Here is a 13,606-nt window from a genome sequence, read left to right on the forward strand (position 1 = left end):
CACGCTGCGAGATGAAAATACATAAATATCGAGTTTATTTCTGAAAATGTTAGCTGTTATGTAGCTGTAAATCAAAGTGAATAATCAAATTGATGATTCTACATAAGGAGATAGGAGAATTTTTATTTAAGACGTTGTAGAAAATGAGAAGGCGTAATTAATGAGTTAGGGAATATATCCGCTTTTTTTCAAAGGACCCCGCACAAACCTTATGCAAATTTATCCCCGGTGGATCTCTCTAAAATTTTGGGAATGAACTCTTCAGACCATCCTGATCAGAAGTTCTCATGGGCACAAAACCCGGAATCCGCTTCCAACCCTCCAAAATCACCCCCAAAGGTAAGGGGCTCATTATACCACACCACCAAAAAAGTATCACACCAACAAATTTAATATATAGTTTCTGGTTTATTTTTGAGCGCTGGACACGAATACGTCATCATTTTTGCTCTTGCACGTATCAGTCTTCAGCAAATCGCTGAAGAAGCTTGCGATATCTAGTTTCTGGTCTATTTTTTGGTCTGATACTTTTTTGGTGGTGTGGTATAGTGAGCCCCTTAACTTTGGGGGTGATTTTGGGGGGTTGGGAGCGGTTTCCGGTTTTTGTGCCCATGAGAACTTTTGATGAGGATGCTCTGAGGAGTTCATTCCCAAAATTTGAGAGAGATCCACCGGGGATCCATTTCCATAAGGTTTGTGCGGGGTCCTTTAAAAATCCACATCAAAATTAAACGCATTGCCAAATGGACACGTCATTCGAAAGATAATTTATTGCTCTATCGGACTGTGTTTTTGGTTGCTTCGTTAGATTTAATGTTTGTGAATTTCCATTCATTTCAAATGAAATGTCAAGTTGATAAAATTGATCATTTTCGGTACTTGCTTCTTTTTGTTTTAAATCGAGACGGAGAAAACGGTAAGCCTCAAGCTGCTTGGGAATTTTTTTCGCGTTTTAAGGAAGGTAATTTCAACCTTAAAGGCATGAATCGTTCCGGTCGCCCTGTTGAATTTGATGAAGAGCAATTGAATTAGCTCCTTCACGAAAACCCAAGACAATCAAGAATGGAATTGGCTCAGGAGATGGGATGTGACCACAAAACGGAAGTAAACCTTCTGCATTCAATGGGAAAAGTTCACAGACAATGCATGTGACATGTTTTGAACGGAAACAATAAGAATCAACGCTCTGCAATTGCCGCTGGTTTGGTCTTTTATCATCGAGCAACACGTGGTCATAAGGAACGTTTTCTTCATCGTATTGCGACTGGTGATGAAAAATGAACATGAGACAGCGGAAAGAATGGTAAGCACCAAAAACCAAGCACCTCCGCGAACAAGACCAACACTTCATCCTCGAAAGACAATGTTATGCATCTGTTGGGTTTGGAAAGGGATTCTTTATTATGAACTCTCGCCAAACAATCAAACCATCAACGCAGAACTCAATGTCCAACAACTACGGTAACTCCGCGCGGGTATTCACCTTATTTTGCAGTATGACAATTCTCATAAAACAGCCATTCGGAAGTAGAATTGAGCAGTTCATTTCATTACTCTGTTTTAAGTTTCTCTTGACTGACCGCAGTATGTTTGTGTACGTTTCAGAATGTGACAGCCGACTCTGTAATTTAATAAAATATTCATAGAATTTCTTTTATAATCAAATTCTGTAGCTAAAATATGCAGAATATTTCAGAAGTATAGTAAAATTAGGCAATACCTCTGTTATAGCGTTAATACTTTCCCTACATCTAGTTACCTGTAAATGATCTCTTGTGTTGTCTCAAAGGTAATTCTTCGCCCAATTTTTACCAAAAATTATATTTTTACCGAAGAAAAACAAACAATCGTACAATTTCAATTATTTCGTCAATCACTTTTTATCATTAAACCATCCAAAAGGAGTTTATATTTGATTCCAATAATTATAACATTGGTTTAAAGGTAGGAGTGTGATAACGTTTCTCCGGGTACATATAAAAAAATATATAAACTTTACATTCTAGTATATTTACAAAATGACTGATTTAACCGTTTGTTTCAGGTTTTCACTTAAGTGGCGTCGTAACAGCTTGCCGTTCTTCACCAACAGCAACGTTACCCTGTGGAGCGTCAGAACCGCCACAAAAATTTAAAGTCTCTGTTAGTTTCGATAGGTAAGTTTTTTCCTAATTAATAATCATCTAATTTTTAAAATACTGTTCTTCCCCTTTTTTTTGGAAAGTAATTTGAGGCATTATTAAATATTGTACTTCTGTGATTTCTTTTTTTTTTTTCTTCTTTAGAATAAATGAAGTCTTTTTTTTAATCAATTTCAGACAACATAGCAAAAGAAGTAAATAGCTCACCTGTAAAAATCATGGCTCTTTAGGGTCTCCTAGTTTCAGAGGTTTGGATATATCTCAAAGTTGTTTTAAAAATCATTAAGTTGACATTGATATCTAATTGTGATGTTTAAAGTCCCTCTCTTACAAATAGTTTTTTTTTTCTTATTAGAGTTATTTACTCTATTACTTTTCTGTGTGAATTAATGATAGATAATATTATATCTAAATAATAATAAAATGGGTTTTGAGAAAATTTGCATACTTGTGTTGATCACATGGACTAGTTATATAGTTAAAATTTAAATTCCTTTAAGTTCGGTAGAGTAGAAGATTCAGGTCATTGATATATTCTGAAAATCGGAAGTATTTTATTAAATCTGAAGATGGTCATGCAGATCTTCAGAAAAATAGTACTTTAGAAAAGTAATTTCTTAGGGTGGTTTCGTATGAGGCAGAATTCTCTTTTATCTTATTAGATTTTACTCAGATGTGCTTCATATTATCTTACAAATGTTAAGTATTCCTTCTAATTGCTTTAATATTTGCATTTAATTTATTTTATGCATATTGGATAGAAATTTTCATAGATTTATCACGATCAAGGCAGAGGGGATGTAAACGCTGAAGATATAATTTCACTGAGAGTTAACTTAGAAACCAGTTAGGAAAATGCTTAACAGAGTGTCTGTCTTAAGTCTTTTAATATTGATACATTTCGTCAGTCAAAAGTCAAACTCTACTATTATTTGAAAGATCCATCGATTAAAAGCGAATTCCCACAAAATAAAATCGGATTTTGGGAAATAGCAGGGATTTTTTAAATCTATTGCTGTATCTGTTTTACCACTTGATTAGTTCAGTTTGGTGAAATTGTCCAAACTAGAAGTGACCATGATTTGAACTAACTATAGGTTAAACAAAACACACATCTACTCCATTTTAAATTTTGACTTTTTGACGTCTATTCAATTTCAGTTTAATTAGGTTGTTGCTATCAATCATACTGTGCCCAACATACTTACAATCAACATATCTTCTTCGGATGAATCCATATCCATTATTATTATTTGTAGGTTATGTTTTGTTCGGTGATCTTGTTCATTTACTAACCACGATATTAGGCTAGGTTAGATCGGAAAGGGAGGAACTGATTTTGGTGGTTTGTTCACTTGTTTAAAAAAAAAAACGAACTTGGTCAAAACTCTACTGAAAGTGAATTAATCAAAGTGACCAAGTGTGTAAAACAAATATAGCTCATGTCATAACTTTAGGATGTCGTTCCTTGGATCATTTGACTAAAAAGCAAAAGTCCAAAATTTTTTTGAAACTGTGCCTCTTCGGTATTCAAGATAATTAAAACTAGCTTTCTTACTTTTGATGGTTATATTTTAATTAAAATTTAATTTGTGACAATAAATTATATATTGAGATGAAATCAGACATGAAAGAGCAAATTAAAATTTAAATCAAATGTCTATTTAAAAGACAAAGCAGTAAATATAATGGTTTGAAATGGTTATTATAAAATTAAGAAAATATTTGAAAAAATAAATTTTATTGTTAGTATTGAATCAGTAGTAGGAATCATCGGTTTATTAGAATAGGATAAATTTCAAAATTCAAATAGAAAATTAATTATAAATTTGTTCAGATAAAGCATATGCCAAGAAATTGTTAATAAAAAAAAATAAATAAAAATAATTCAAATTCATACCGATATCTAATAAAAGTTAAAATGTTAGAGTGTTTATAAATAGTTATAATATATGGTATAATACTAATTAGGAAAATATATTAAGGTTCAAAAAAAAAGTTGTATATCAATAAATCAATATGTCAAAGAAATGTCAAAAATTAAAGTGGGATTCACATGGAATCAAGTAGTAAATAGAAAAGTAATATAAGAGTAGAGAATGAGAAATATTTTGAAGTAGAATGTAAATGAGATTGTTAAGAAACTATAATAGGGCATAAGTGTAAAGGTTAAGTGAAGTGAGGTGAGTGAAAAAGAAAAAAATGGCAAGTAAAAAGAAAGCAGAATCAGATATGTGAAAAGACCTTAACAGGGGAAGAACCAAAATCAAGGTAGTGAGAAAAGAAAAATAATTATTGATTAGTTAAAAAAAAAAAAATTGGGAGAAAAGTCAAATATTATAGAAAGACAATAAAAGAACACGGAATACAAGTCGAAGCAGCAAAAAGAAAACGAACTATACGCATAAGCAGCAGAGAGAAAGCGGAAAGCCAGCAGCCGAGAGGAAGAAATACAATCACAGGCGAGGTCCAGGAAACCAGATAAATAAGAGGCCAGAGTAGCAGCATCAGTGGCAGGTCCCAGGAAATTCCTCAGAAAACGGTATAGCAGATAGTGTCCAAACAACTACCGAAACCGGAAAGGAAAGGAAATAAACATATAATCAGTATATAAATGAAAAGGTACCAATTTTTAATTGTCGTATACAGTTTGTGCACAAATTAACAGTAAAATTCGTTTGAAAATCTTGATAAATTCAAAATCAATCATTTGAAACAAATTTAAGTCAGTGATATATCAAGCATCATCAAAATTTTTGGCCAATTATTTAAATTTGTAGATAGTAAGATTAGATATAAGGAGGAGCATATTAAAACAAGAAATTACACGAGAAAATATAAATTACGTCCAAAAAAGCAACCAGTAATACAGTAATTTAACCAGATCGAAATAAATTCTTGTTTTAATTGGTCAAAACATTGTAAGAACTTCAAAATATTTGATAATTTGTGTGACATTTCTAATTTGAAATATTGATATACCAGATAAATATTAATAAATTAATTTAAACATCTATTGTTTTAAGTTGTTAGTTTGCATGGTTTCTGGAAGAATAATAGTTTGAGTTGAACCGACTACTGAGCAGGGTCTAAAGCTAGCAGGGCAAAGGTATACAACCAACACTACACTAAAAATCAAAATTACAGGTTACACAAAAATTAAATTTAAAATTAATTTGCCGCTCATATAAACACATAAAAAAATCACATAACTTAACCATAACAATATATATATATATTTACGAAATGAGCAGATTTATTTTACTACATTGAATATACTATATACTGAATCCGCTTTTAACCGAATGAATCTTTTAAATAATTGTACAGTTGCACGAACTCTGACCGATGAAATATGTGGAAATCCCAACGCCCGACTTCTTTGATATTTGTGTATGCTCATCCTTTACAAAACTTTGGAAGTGTCTGGATGTGCTTCGACGTCTGAAGGATTTTGTCAATTCATCTAAAATTTACACGCCATAAAGCACGAGTTCCGATGTACAATTTAAGTTTTTATCTGCCAAAGATATAACATGTTCGGGCTGAGCCAGAATCTTTTATAAAATTTATGGCTTTTGTGAAATTTTTAAATTGATGTTTAGTCTGGAGACGGAAAATTAAAAAGACTTGTAGCCTCGAGTGCACACTGACGCTAACTTTGTTAGCTAACTATGTTTACTTAGTAACTAACGTTCACTAATCAAAGTAAACGAAAAGTTCGCAGATAATATTTTGGCATATTAATATGAGACGTTTAAAATAAGTAACCAAATTACTAATATATATTCTCAATTAATTCGAGAATTTATTCAATTATAAGAAAATGAACAGCCTGACCATGGCCTAACATTTACTCTGGTATAAGCTTTAGCATGTGAAATCTAACTGCCACTATAAAGTCAATAATATGTTAAGCCGGGTCCAGACGCTAAGTTTTGCACAACGTTTTACCTGCGCAGGCATAAAACGGAATGAAATCGTTGCAAATTTAGAGCGTCCACACAGTGCAAATATGTCTCTATTTATTTACTTAGTTTTCGAGAAATCAACCAGTATTGTTCTGGTCAATTTTTGTAAGAAAGAAAAAATAAATATTTTTGTAATTGTTTATCTATGTGCTACAGTTTCAATCTCTTTGAATTTTTGAATTTTTCGACTAAAATTTCGTATGTCTGGCTCTTTTTGTTTCTGTCCTACATTCCTTTGATTTCGAGGGAAACTTTTATACAAGTCAATAAATTATGTAAAAAACTCACGGGAATATTGACGAAGGTCTGCCATTTTCCGTGTTGAAATGTGCAGGTAAAACGTTGTGCAAAACCTAGCGCCTGGACCCAGCTTAAGGGCAGGATAAGTATAAGTAATGTAACAAAAAATCATGAACGAATCACGTAGCAAGTCTTACATAAGTAAGCTGGTATATATTTGAAAAAATCTGTTGAACAGTTCTGAAAAATATATCAAGATGTTATGTAATGTATATAATGTACATTTAGTATGCTCTCGCAGCAGTGGTAGTTTGTCAAAACACAAAGAAAAGAAAAAGTACATGATGGATCAGAACTTTATTTAAAAAATGCACTGGATCTTCTCTGTTATCAGATTTGACAATAGAAGACCAAAGCGATTTTAAACGCTTTAGAAGAATATTCTCACCAGCTTTTAAACATCTTAGATTTGTTTGGATCAAAGTAGTTTATCAGGATAGTAATGATATAAAGAATATTTGTTCTTGTTCGGGAAGTGAACGTCAAGCCAGTTTCTCACTAGAAGTGTGGAATGTGCAGGGCATCCGTCTTGTTGAAATATTAGTTTTCTGAACTCCAAATTTTCGCTATCTAGTTCTGCCAAAACAAAATTATTGCGAATTTCCAAATACGAATTTACGATTAAGATTTTTTTCCAAAAAGTAAGGACAAATTTTAAGATACACTATGCCACACCAGACATTTACCTTTTTAATTTCTTAGACTATTAGTTATCAATCGAAAATTTAGATTATCTTTAGACCAATATCGACAATTTTGAGAAGAAACCACGCCATTAGTTGTGTTTGTTTGTTTTATTACATATTTGATTACTGCCCATGGCTTCCCAAGATAAGCAAAACTTTTTATCAATAATCTTTTATCGGAATTTATGAAAATAATATTAAAGGGATGTTTTTACCGAAAAAATCAGAATCAACAACTTCCAGTAATAGTGTTTGGTCATTTGGATGTAAATTTACAATATACAGAATTGTGTACTATTTCTCTTAAGCTGTTTGAAAAATTTTTAGGCAAACCTTTGAGAAAAATTATTTAAAGAAATGTGAAAAGTACCTAAGTTCCATTTTTAAACAAACAAACAAAACTTGATTTGGATCCCAGTTCTCAAAATCAAAACACAGTAGGCCCATTATACATAAGAAAAAATGCTTTACCAGCCCCTGAATATATGTCACATTTTTCAAAACACCCTGTACATGATAAATTGCAAGATATTAGAAGGAGTGCAGCGACTAATGGATTGCATTTTTTGTTTTCTAGGTGTAAAATAACTTCAGTGACATGCAGTTGCGAAACGAAAGATATATTTTGGTGCCAGCACGTCGTCGCCCTGTCACTTTATCGTATCCGGAATGCCGAAAGTGTGAGGTTACGCGTCCCTATTTCAGGTAAGATACTTTAGTTTTTGACTGGCTTGCACAAAAACTTATAATGGCTCAATGGTCAGCTAAGATCTGTCTCGAGCGGTCATTACTGAAGAGGGTGAAGGTTTTCAAGATAAAGTCAGGCTGAAAAGATGTTTCGTTTCAGATTTTCCTACTATTTGTTTCGTCAGTGGACATTTTCTGTAGACATTACTTTTGCTATACAGAGTGTTGTTTTTTATTCAAATAGTGTTTTTATAATGAGCGGTAGGGTAGATCTTGATAAAAAAAAGTAGATTGCTAAAAAATCTACTTTACTAATAGTTGGTTAGAAAATTGTTCTCAGATTAAGAAATTTTACAAACAAAAAACATTACGTTTTTAAACATGCATATAATATTAAATCAAATGAAATAAAACACAGAATTAAATTTAAATGACCCTATCACAGATAAAACAGTCATAAATCTGTCAAATAGATAACTTAGTATTTTAACTTATGATTTATCAATTTATTATTATTATGTTTTGTGTTGAATTATCCTTTATTGTCAAAAAAAATATATTACTTCATGAAATTGCCATGTTATTGAACAACAATATAATCAAAATACCGAACAAACCGTTGCGGACCTTTTTAGTCAAAGATTCGCCCTTTAAAGTTGTATCGTAAAGTTGTATTGTAAAAAGGTGTATCAACAATATAAATAAAAATCTACCATCATATGTATAGTAAGAGATATGCAGAGGATCTTTTGTAAACCTTTTACCATTAAGGAATTACAATATTTTTCTAGATAACTGTAATAAACAACCAATAATAAATTCAATTTAAAAATAGAAAAGGATAATACTTTACCTTTTCCAGACATTTTGATTAAAAACGAAACAATTCGTTAGAAATAAGTGTTTATAACAAACCAACGCATACCAGCATATTTAAATTTTAAATTTAAAAGACATAATTAAATGTTGGTGAGGTAGAGCCAAATTAAATTTCTGAAAAGCTGAAATTCTTAGCGATGAATAAAAAATTTATAAATAGGCAATCAAAGCCCTGGAAATTGTGTTAATAGAGTTTTTAACAATATTGAAAATAAAACAAGTTCTATCAAACAACAAAAAGAAATTACTTATGCAATGAAAATTCCACATATTCTTGTATTATCGGAAAAATCAAGGAGAATAAGTAACACATTTAACTTTAGAACCTAGAGGATTTTTTTATTACAATAATTACGGTTTGGTGAATATTCTATTGATACAGCTACGGTGAATGTAAACATAATATTGCGGCTGCAGGACGTATGGACACCAATCATTTTCCAATTCATGTACGAATTACTGAAAAATTTGTAATAGTTTTGCCAAGGTCCTGGTTTTCGTTTTTTCTTGTTTTTATTTTCTTATGCATTTAAACTATTTTAATTGCTTTCCAAGAATAACGATCCAATTTTGTTTATTAGGTATATTAACTCTTTTATTACCATTATTCTATTTTTTATATTGGAAATGTCAGAAACAAATTTTTGATTTGACAAAATCCAAATGTACATTATCCAACGTTTCCTTTCATCACCTAGTAATTTTAGAATCAGGCTGAACATATCTCCTACATTTTTTTTAATCAAGATTCTATTCATTCCAACTTTTCCTTGTGGAAAAGACGTAAAGTGTTGAAGAAAATAATGCATGATATCTTTACTGGCATGTCACTTTCAATAGATTCCATTTGATAATTTCTTATTTACTCTGTAAACTAATAATTGCTCTAGAGAGCACTACATACCCTTCACGAATTACAAAAGGGCCACATCTTCGTAGTGTTTAACGCCACGCTTTTATTTGAAGAGTAGAAGGAATGCTGTGCATAGCCTGGCCTGAACAAAAATTAAGACGGTTTGTTTTCAATTTAACCAGTGTAAAAAGTACGCAAAAATCAAAACAAGCTACAAGCGGCGGGACTGTTGAGGCAGCTCATTGAATTGTACGTCAGTTTCAGAATTAATCGCATTTCAATTACTCTCAAATTACCCACAATTAGTCAGTTGGAAGTTTATGTATACGCGGAACGTTCAAACATCTTGTACCGTGCTCAGACGCACAAGTGAGTCGTAAAATGTGAGATTCTGCAGTGCCATTTAAAATTCGTGAAATATTGCCGAGCTTGTTGTTCTTTGTGGAAAAACTCGATATTTTTGTACCCCAAGTTTGTGTAGTGTTCAGTAGTTATATCAGTAAAGCTCTTATACATAGTGATTCATTAATAATGGGACAGAGCTTAAGGGCATGTTGCTGACCTCAAAATAGAGCGATTAAGCCAAATATGCCTTATCCGAATGCTGCTCCTTTTCGATCTACAGGGTGTTGTTGAAAAAATATTTTCGATTTTTTTTAATATCTTGAGCATCTTTGAACGGATTGTCTTGAAAGTTTGTACACCTATGTTTTCTGAGGTGGTAATTACGGAAATGGTAACTATTCTGCAATCACATCTAGGATGCGCTAGTTGTAGTGTTCCGTCGGAGTAAACATATGTCAAACTTTTTTGTCCTTCAAAAATCTGAATTTCCAATAAGAAATTATTAAACTACGTTCAATTCTAAATAAAAAAGATATACCTGTTAAAAATCGATAAACTTAACCGTTTTCGAAATAAGAACGATTTACTATTTCTTTACAAAATTATTTGTTTGAACGTACGCCTTTAAATAAGATGACTTAATTACGAATTAAGACAAACACAGTAACAACTGAAAATTTCATTATGCTTAAGTCTAATTACAAAAGATTCTCAAAGTGGCGACCATTGTTTTCAATACATTTTTTTTATTCTCGTTAAAATTTTTTCTGACACTGAATAGACTTCTTTGTTGGTTTCTGATAATGTTAACAGATTCTTGCATGTATTTTTGCCCACAGCTCTTCTCGAGTATGTATAACATCTTTATAAACTAAAGATTTAACGTTACCCCAGAAATAAAAATCTAGGGTATCTAAATCAGGGCTACGCGCAGGCCAAGGCACTTCGCTGCCGCGACCAATCCAACGGTTTCGAAAACTTATATCAAGATATTCTCTTACTGGTCGGGCGTAATGTGCGGGAGCACCATCATGCATAAACCAAAAGGGAAATTTAAGGGGATATTTCCAAGAACGAGGGGCAAGTCATTTGTTAAAAAATTTAAATAGTTTTCCCCATTAAGTGGACGGGGTAACACAAATGGTCCCAAAATGTTATCGGAAAGTATTCCACACCAAATATTTATTGAGAATTCATGCTGAAAATGTTGTTCTCGTGGCAAGTGAGGATTTTCCAGTTCCCAGGAATGGCTATTTCTCCAATTAAATACACCGCGCCGGGTAAATGTAGCTTCGTCCGTAAACAATATTTTATTATAAAATGTAGGGTCAGCATTTTGTTGCCGACGAAGAAACTGTGCGAACCGAAATCTACCAGGAGGATCTTGTGGCATCAACTGTTGAACCGGACGAAAATGGTAAGGATACAATTTTTCTTTGTGGAGTATTCTGAAGACGGAAGGCTGACTTACACCAGTAGCTGATGAAATTCGGCGTGTGCTTGTTTGCGTGTTTTCGGCAATTCGCACTAAAACATCCTCTTCTTGCTCCGCCGCTAATACTTTAGGCCTTCCAACGTCTCGTTTAGGGCGAAATGATCCCGTTTCTCCTAATCTGTCGTACAACGTCTTGAAAAGCTTGTGGTTAGGTTGTCTGTTATTTGGATATAACTCCAAGTACCTCGCTGCTGCATGACGACCACAATAATTTTCTTGGGCATACACACATACCATGTTTCTCATTTCAACAAACGAATAATCATTATGACGCGGCATTTTAATGAAAAAAATCACAAACGAAGAAGAACTAAACTGTCTAGTATTTATAAGTTGCTTAGAATTGACATAAATAATACATGACATTTCATTGACAGCGGCCTACTTCATTAAGTCATCTTATTTAAAGGCGTACGTTCAAACAAATAATTTTGTAAAGAAATAGTAATAGTTCTTATTTCGAAAACGGTTAAGTTTATCGATTTTTAACAGGTATATCTTTTTTATTTAGAATTGAACGTAGTTTAATAATTTCTTATTGGAAATTCAGATTTTTGAAGGACAAAAAAGTTTGACATATGTTTACTTCGACGGAACACTACAACTAGCGCATCCTAGATGTGATTGCAAAACAGTTACCATTTCCATAATAGGGTTGTTGACCAAATTTCAAAAAGTAGATAATATAATTCTACACGTACTAACTAGTGTTTATACACAATTAGAGATTCAGAAATGCGTCAGAACAGTTTTAAAATAATTATTTAAAACTGATTCTTTTATAACAATTCAAAACTGCTGTGACGTCATAAGGGGCACCTTGTAATGAAATTATGTGTAAATGATTGCGTAAAGGAAAAATATTGGAAGAAGAAGACGTTCTGTCATCACTGTCAGTAGTGTCAGTCTGTCAGTGACACAGTCGTATAAAATATTTTCAAGTCTACGAGTTATTTTCCTTAATCTTCAAATTCCTTTATTAAGTAAAATATTATTTAGTAATAATCATTTAATAGCTTTTCTTATAATTAAAGCAGCATGTGTGAATCGGGATTTGTGAAAGCTACTTCGCAAATTTTACCGAAAATTGATATTTTTATGATCATGAATTGAATTTTTAAAAAGAGACAAGCGTTTTAATATTGGCGAAATCAGAGGTATAAAAGCAATCAGGTAAGGATCAATATATTTAACGAATGATTTTATTGTGTTTATTTATATAAAATACCTATTTATTTATGGAAATTTATAGTGCAGTTCGGGAGTCTTATGGAGATAATGCAATTGGCTATGTGGAATGTGGAACAAAACACCACTTAAATTTTGTTGAATCCATTACAATCAGGAAATTAATAATAACTATCACAAATACTCTTAATTGATAGACTGCTGTCACTAGTGTCACTTTTGTTTAAAAAACAGGAAACAGGGCAGCAGGGTTTGATGGACAATTTTGACATATTTTCTTCTTCTTCAAAATTATGCAATAGGATCGCTACTAGCTTCTTGTTCAATTGCCCCTTATGACGTCAGACTAGTTTTTAAGTAACGCAAAAATTCATAAATGATTTCTACCACTAATTTGTCATATATTTAAAATTTGACTATACAGGCAGGTTCTTTTATATAAAATCTTTGACTCAACAACAATTTGTATATGGTTTGTTTTTATAGTGGACCCTATTACCACCTCAGAAAACATAGGTGTACAAACTTTCAAGACAATCCGTTCAAAGATGCTCAAGATATTTTAAAAAATCGAAAATATTTTTTCAACTTTAACACCCTGTAGATCGAAAAGAGGCATCATTCGGATAAGGCATATTTGGCTTAATCGCTCTATTTTGAGGTCGGCAACATGTCCTTAAGCTCTGTGCCATTATTAATGAATCACCCTGTATAGTCAACTAAAGATTATCATTTGATTACTTTTGTGTATATTGGGTTGCATAAACACAGTAATCAGTAATAGTCATATAAAAATTTCAATCCTACCCCATACATTTTTAGGAAAACACCACACAAAATGGTATGTACTCACTTTTAACCTAGCATCTGTCAAAGATTTAAGATTTAACTGTTATCGAAATAAAGATAGCATTATTACTTCAGTAAAACTGTTGTATATTCAATCCAACCTATTCATACCTAATATCATTGTATAAGTAAATATTTACTTATACAATGCTAATATACATGTATATACTAATAGATATTTTAGAAATATTCGCAATTTATATTCGTACGGG

The 13,606-nt window shown here is 32.0% G+C and overlaps 1 protein-coding gene across 1 annotated transcript; it reads right to left on the bottom strand.

The window, feature by feature from the left end:
- Positions 1–408: 408 nt before the first annotated feature.
- On the bottom strand, positions 409–11,636 carry LOC111691713. Its single transcript, XM_023454953.1, has 2 exons — positions 10,864–11,636; positions 409–706 (listed from the first exon to the last, which is right to left on the bottom strand). The coding sequence occupies exons 1-2, from the start codon at positions 11,634–11,636 to the stop codon at positions 409–411; spliced, it is 1,071 nt and encodes a 356-aa protein (XP_023310721.1).
- Positions 11,637–13,606: the final 1,970 nt, after the last annotated feature.

Source organism: Anoplophora glabripennis, unplaced genomic scaffold (assembly GCF_000390285.2).
Source record: "Anoplophora glabripennis isolate ALB-LARVAE unplaced genomic scaffold, Agla_2.0 scaffold462, whole genome shotgun sequence".
NCBI lineage: Eukaryota > Metazoa > Arthropoda > Insecta > Coleoptera > Cerambycidae > Anoplophora > Anoplophora glabripennis.